This window comes from Bactrocera oleae, chromosome 3 (genome assembly GCF_042242935.1).
Source record: "Bactrocera oleae isolate idBacOlea1 chromosome 3, idBacOlea1, whole genome shotgun sequence".
Lineage (NCBI taxonomy): Eukaryota > Metazoa > Arthropoda > Insecta > Diptera > Tephritidae > Bactrocera > Bactrocera oleae.
This window is the reverse complement of record NC_091537.1, coordinates 60,579,323-60,586,216: the sequence shown is the minus strand read 5'-3', so window position 1 is coordinate 60,586,216 and position 6,894 is coordinate 60,579,323. Positions and strand designations below refer to the sequence as shown.

Below are 6,894 nucleotides of genomic sequence, written 5' to 3'. Positions count from 1 at the left end.
TAAATTTACAATAAGAGAGAGCGAGTAAAATATTCACACCGACGTATAGTGAACGAGGAGAAATTGTTTTTTTTTCCGAGGCTAGAACAAAAGTAACCTATATGATAACTAAAGCATAAATTACTGATAACCTATCGGTAAACAGTTAGATAACTTTTACCCGTCGTAGGGTATTTGTGCATAATTAAATAAACTACTGCTGAATATTTAAAGAAAATTCAAAAAATTACGCACTTCGCACATGTTCTTTCGCGTGGTAACTCCTTCCTGAACCCCGGTGTTGGACCGCCCAGAGTTATTTTTTTGAAACGCGCATGAAGGCCTCCAGTGCAAAAAGGAGTTCGACGGTCTCATCTATTCATCCATACCATCATTTCATCATCATCATTACATTTCTTCAGTAATTTTTTGTTTCACAAGAAAATGTCAAACTCGTTAAACGGGCTAAGTGATCTGAATTGTACAGAATTCTGCCGCTACAGCAACAAAAACAACAACTAAGTTACTTGAAAATTATGTGCAAAGTAATATATTTTTATATAAAAGTATACATAAATTATTGAGAAAATTCTCTTTCCGATCACGGATTTGTAATCTTCGCGTCAAAATAAGACGATTAAAATAAATTATAATATTCGCTGCCTCCTTTATTGGGGGACCTAAACTATACATTTAGCAAAACTTGTTCACTGTTAACTAATAAATTAAGTCAATTTCACGAATTAACAAAAGTGTTTACATTTTAGTTTACAGTTTACATGCTGTTCTATGCTTCTTCTGCTCAACTCAAAAGAATTACACCACAAAATGGCGGTTAGCGTAATCGTGTATTCTATCAGAAACCTTAACACAAATCTTTGCTATTGGGTATTTAACCGGTAGTTTAGCCGATAGGTAGCTTGCAGGAAGAAATGTCTTACTCGGGTGGCACGCTTTGTGTTCTTGTTCGTTGCACTTCGCTGCTACCCTTTTCAGCATTCTTTTCATTTTCAAATTCTTTTTATACAATAATTGCAAAAGCGTTCGGTTTCAAATGAATATACCATACGTTCAGAAATTTGAATTCTGTTATCTATTTTTTGTATGTATTATGCAAATATGTATGCATAGAATAATAGAAATATTTTGAAAAATTGTGAATAAGGAGAAAATTAAGATACTTAAAAATATTATATTTAAATTTTTAATAACATATTGTGGTATTAAATGTCAACGAGTATGCATAAATTAATTCTATCTTTGCTTATTTACATTTACAAAAAAATTTAAGATGCTTTCATATATGTTTCTATTAATCACAAAGGATTTACTTCCCGAAAGATTACGAAATTCCTGTTACAAATTTTGCGGATATTCAATACATTCTGGTGGATTAGGGAATTTCCGACTTAAGTATTTCCTTGAAACTATTAAGCGGGTATTATGTATATTGTTCTACCACATTCATGGTAATTCCTTGCAAGCAAAATGTGAGACCATCATCCCAACATATAAATTTAATATGAAACACCCTCTAAGTATCGCGTAGCCGAACCGCACAAACATTTGTTAGAATTTTATGAAGAGGAATGACAGAGAAACTCTATTTGAGTTGCTGGACGCTTTTTGCTTGTGTGAACGCACAAAGCGACACTAAAAAAATATTGGCGATAATGAGCGACAAAAGAGTCCCCATGTGAACGCAGTATTATATATTCTTTTGATACTTCCTAAGTTTATATGGATAGATGAATAGCTATTTGTTAGATTTATAGTTTAAAAATGAAGGAAAGCGTAAGACTTTTGCGAATATTTTTGTGGAAGAATTGGCGACAAATTCGATACTCTTGGATATCTTTATTGCTAATATTCGTCGGCTGTTCAGGCATTTTCATTGTTTACCTCTTTTCAACAAACAGACTTCTGACTACGCCTCAAACGACTTATGAAGGGAGATTATTTGTAATATGTCATAATTTTTTAATATTGATTAAATTTCCATTATGAAAGTATTAATTTTGTAGTACTTTATTAAGACGGAATTCCCTTCTAATGACGTTGATCGAATTTTTTACGCTCCAAATAATTTGCGAACTGATATATTGATGGAAAGAGTACGTCAAGAACTACAGTATCCACACACTGGTTCGTATATTGCTTACAAATATATATAAATTTATAAAGTAAGTAAATAACAATACAAAAGTCATTGAAAATTGAAATTAAATCAAATTACCAAATAAGTTTGAAATCCGTTTTCTTTATACCTTGAACAGTGTTTATTAAGTTAGCCACGAAGATTGTAACACCCAGAAGAGTCCGTAAAATTTAGATAAATGATCAGCATGACGAGCTTAGTCGATTTAGCCATATCCGTCGTATCATATACGAGAACTAGTCCCTTAGTTTTTGAAATATCGATCTAAAATTTTGCACACGTCGTTGTCCCCCAAGAATTTTTAGGAATCGACGAAATACATGTCTTTGTATGTAAAATTTTTATGCTCTCGCAACACGTTGCTACAGAGTATAATAGTTTTGTTCACCTAACGGTTGTTTGGATCGCCTAAAACTAATCGAGTTAGATATAGGGTTATATACATATATATAAATGATTAGGATGAGAAGACCAGTTTTAATCCGGGTGTCTGTCTGTCCGTCTGTGCAAGCTGTAACTGGAGTAAAAATTGAGATATCTTTATGAAACTTGGTACGCATGTTTCTTGGTACCGTAATACGATTGGTATGACAGATAAGCGTAATCGACAGTGGTCCGCTCACAAAATGCCATTAATCAAAAACAAGTAAATTGCCATAACTAAGTTCCACAATAAGATACAAGACTGTTGCTTGGTATACAGGATCACTTTAGGGAGGGGCATCTGCAGTTTAAAATTCTTTTAAAAAGTGTGCGGGGTCCCGCCCTTTATTAGGTTTAATATGCATGTCTCTTAAACCGCTAAAGCTATAATAACAAAATTAACTGAGAACAAATGTTTTTAAGACTTCTATCGACAGTGAAAATGGGTGAAATCGGGTGACAACCCCGCCCACTCCCCGTATAACGGTACTGTTAAAAACTACTAAAAGCGCAATATATCTAGCACTAAACACGCCAGAGACATTAAATTTTATCTCTGGGATGGTATGAGATGACTTTATAGGAACCGCATTCAAAATTAGACAGTGGGCGTGGCACCGCTCAGTTTTAGTTGAAAGCCCATATCTTCAACCAAATTCAGTACATAACATTCTTCTCATATCGAAATCGGCTTACAACCACGCCATTTGAAATTCCATCTGATTCTTTCACTTTCCACTATGCAAATCAAGCTAAAATGATTGTATCGGGGTAAAACCTTGCAAGTTGCGAGAGTATAAAGTTCGGTTACACCCGAACTTAGATCTTCCTTACTGGTTTCGTAATGTTCTCGAGTTTGGCTGAGCAATGTCAAAATTAATATCTTTCACTATTCCCAATATATATATATATATAGGTATATTGTATATACCTTGGTCCAAACCTCACACCTTCATATAATGAATTCCGATTCTCTGGATGACGTTTTCCACATAAGCTTATAATATAAAATTTAGCCACTTTGGTAGAGTTAATATCACATTCATACATATCTCAGGAATTGTCATAATTTTCACGGACGCGAACTAAAGTATAGCAATAAAACTGAGACTAAGTTTATGGCCTTTAATACAATATATTTAAGAAAATATCAAATTTGATTGTAATTTAATCACGACTCCATTTAATAATGGATGTTTAATTCTTTATATATATTTTATATATGGTTTTGCTACACCTGAGGGAATTTCCTGGCCTTTGATTCTTGCGAATTGCGAGAGTATAAAATGTTTGGCTACATCCGAACTTAGCCTTTTCTTACTCGTTTTGTTAAAAAAGCTTTAAATTTTAGTGTTCGTTTCAAAACGAGATATTTTAATAACATTGTAATGACATAGTTTTTAAACAGAAATACTACTTTTCAGTAGGTCTCTAAATATTTCCCTTATAACGTTTTCTCGTTTCATGAAAAATAATTTAAGATGTAGATATACCCTTTTGAAAAGACACTCTTCATATTCGGCTACACACGATTTTTACTTTTTGATATTAACATAAATTTGTAAGATTTTTACTTTTTATTTTGATATATAGGCCTCCGGTTCTTTGGTAACTCAACTGAGATGATTCTTGAAATGGAACGCAGCTGTAAAGGGAACTGTTATGCCGTGAACTTCTTAAACTATCCGACTGATCCATCACGCGAGAAATTGAAGTATTCGATAAGTTCAACAAGTATAAGAATATCACCTAAGAAACTTTATGTTAATGACGAAGAGGTAGCTGGAATAAAAGGTAGTTATGTTCCGAGTTCATTAATTCATATGTATGAAACTACGTAACTTCCTCAAAGTTCTACTTTTTAGTGACTTTACTAGATTTAATTCTGATTTCTTTTGAAAATTTTAAGGACTGGTTTTACTATATTTACACCCTGAACAGGGTTTATTAAGTTTGTATCGATAACTTTTAAATTTGTTAAGGTATCTTCAAGAAATTTCGCATCAAACCACACAGGATGTAGTTGGCATACAAACTGATCAATCAAAATCAAGATAAAGATCTTTTTATATTCTCTTATTTTATTAAAAAATGCACCTGTAAAGGGTATAATAGCTTGGGTGCAGCCTATTTCCTTTCGACAATATAAAAAACAAGCAATATTAAAAATGAAATCGGTTATAATCTTTGTAGATGATGATGACTACATACGATCTGGTTTTATGACCTTACAACACACAATTGATAGAATGTTTATAACACTTCAAGACAGTCCCAAAGCAATTAACTTCGATTTTGAAATTGCTTCAGTGCCTACAATTGCGCAAGAAACAATCGATTCACAGCGTATTATTTGGTTTGGTTCCTTATATTCAGTTCTATTTAATGTTTTACTACTTAGCACGTTTCTTGTACCTCTAGTCGAAGAAAAACAAAATGGTATCAAGGTAGTAAACTCAAATAAATAATTAGTATTTTATTAATGATTATAAATTAATACTTTATTTCAGGAATTTTTAGCAATTGCAACTCCCATGAATTTTTTGAATGGTGTTAGCTTCTTCCTCATCAGATTATTAATGTATGCAGTATTTACCGTGGTGGTGCTAATTGCTGGTGGGATATATCAGGCCTTTGGAGAAATTGTGCCTGTCGGATACATAATTGTACTATTTGTGCTCTACATATTTTCTGCTATGTCTTACACGTACCTCATATCAGTATTTTTTCACTCAGGTAAGTCAATAGTTTTTAATGAATACAAAAAATTTCAAAATAAAATATTTTCAGTATTTCATGCCAAAGTTGGTGGACTTTTAACGTTGGTTACTCCATATATTCTATATTTCTCAAAAGGAGAAGTCTCAACATTAGCAAACATATTTAGCACGAAAACATTCATGGAGGGAATTAAAAATTTTCAAATCTTTACCAATAAATGTAAATTTTTATAATAGCCAAAAACATGTAATCTAATAATATAATTATTTACCACCTTAGATCGCGAAGTTGGCCGCAATGTACTTAATATAAATATTACAGAATCTTCATTTACAGTCATATCCGTTTATAGCATTTTGGTAGCCCAGTGCTTAATATATGCAATGCTATATAATTACTTGGCATATATATTTCCTGGCCCAGGAAGTTTACAAAGACCGTACCTCCTTCCCATCATGGTGAAAAATATTTTTCATTTTACTCGAACTTTAAAATTTATTGAATATTTTGAATTAATAGTCATTATGGAGGAGAAATAAACCAAGCACTGAGTATACAACTAGCAAAATTGGAACCGATGCCATTATCATTCAAGACCTTCAGAAATCCTTTAAAAAACCTAAGCGTATCATTTCCGATGGTCTTAATATGGCAATTAAGAATAAGCAAATTACTGTACTCCTTGGACATAACGGAGTAGGTAAAACCACGACGTTAAATATGATTATGGGTAAGATTTTATTTATTTATATTATTAATTGATTGATTCTAATATTGCATACTTGAAGTTAGTTAACTGAGCTAACTCAAAAATGAAATATAAGTAATATTAATACTACTTATAAAAGGTCACCTGCCTCAAACTGTTCGATAGGTTTTGTGCGAAATTTTCAAATGATAGAAATATAATCGAAGACTAGGCGATTTCTGCCGAATCACTGCATTTTCGTTAATGGAACTGTTGAATTTAGACCATTAATATATGCTAGCGGTTGAGCTCATTGTAAACCATTTTGTAAATTAAAATTAAACTACCGTCGATAAATTATGTAAATTAATTTGCCCTCATTTATATAATCCTCAATTAATAACAATGGCTCCCGTATATTTCACAACAATTAAAGTTAAAATTATTTCTTCTATTTATTGTTAAAATCTTAGGTTCCGAACTTCCAGATTCGGGTAAAATAACGGTTTGTGGAGAGCATGAGGTTGGCTCATATCGTCATTTAATTGGATATTGCCCACAGCAGAGTGTTTTTATGCCTTATATGACTTGCGCTGAACATTGGAATTTTTTTGCTCAGGTATGTATCTTTTTCCCTTTTCAAATTTTCTTTCATTTATAAAGCGAATTTATTTTAAAAACCTATATGATATGAAATTATTAAAGTAATAGATTTATTTAATAATACCATAATTTTTAATTAAATATTTAGATTAGAGGAATGTCAAAGCATGATGCCGCCACAATTACAGATGAATTATTAATTAAGCTCAAGTTACAAGATAAAGAAAACGAGTACGGAAACTGTCTATCCGGTGGTATGAAACGAAGGTTATCCCTGGGAATCGCAATTGCGGGTAATACAAAGTAAGTATTAAAAATATTT

At 32.1% G+C, this 6,894-nt stretch overlaps 1 protein-coding gene across 1 annotated transcript in view; it reads left to right on the top strand.

Annotated features, from left to right (window-relative positions):
* Nucleotides 1-1,695: 1,695 nt before the first annotated feature.
* Eato (Engulfment ABC Transporter in the ovary) overlaps nt 1,696-6,894 on the top strand; it is a 34,044-nt gene continuing 28,845 nt past the window's right edge. Inside the window, exons 1-10 of the mRNA XM_036356745.2 lie at nt 1,696-1,941; nt 2,004-2,124; nt 4,154-4,354; nt 4,754-5,007; nt 5,071-5,296; nt 5,351-5,500; nt 5,561-5,739; nt 5,801-6,011; nt 6,443-6,588; nt 6,721-6,875. Of these exons, the coding sequence (XP_036212638.1) occupies nt 1,762-1,941; nt 2,004-2,124; nt 4,154-4,354; nt 4,754-5,007; nt 5,071-5,296; nt 5,351-5,500; nt 5,561-5,739; nt 5,801-6,011; nt 6,443-6,588; nt 6,721-6,875 (1,823 nt within the window). The 5' untranslated portion in view covers nt 1,696-1,761. The remainder of the gene's footprint in view (nt 1,942-2,003; nt 2,125-4,153; nt 4,355-4,753; nt 5,008-5,070; nt 5,297-5,350; nt 5,501-5,560; nt 5,740-5,800; nt 6,012-6,442; nt 6,589-6,720; nt 6,876-6,894) is intronic.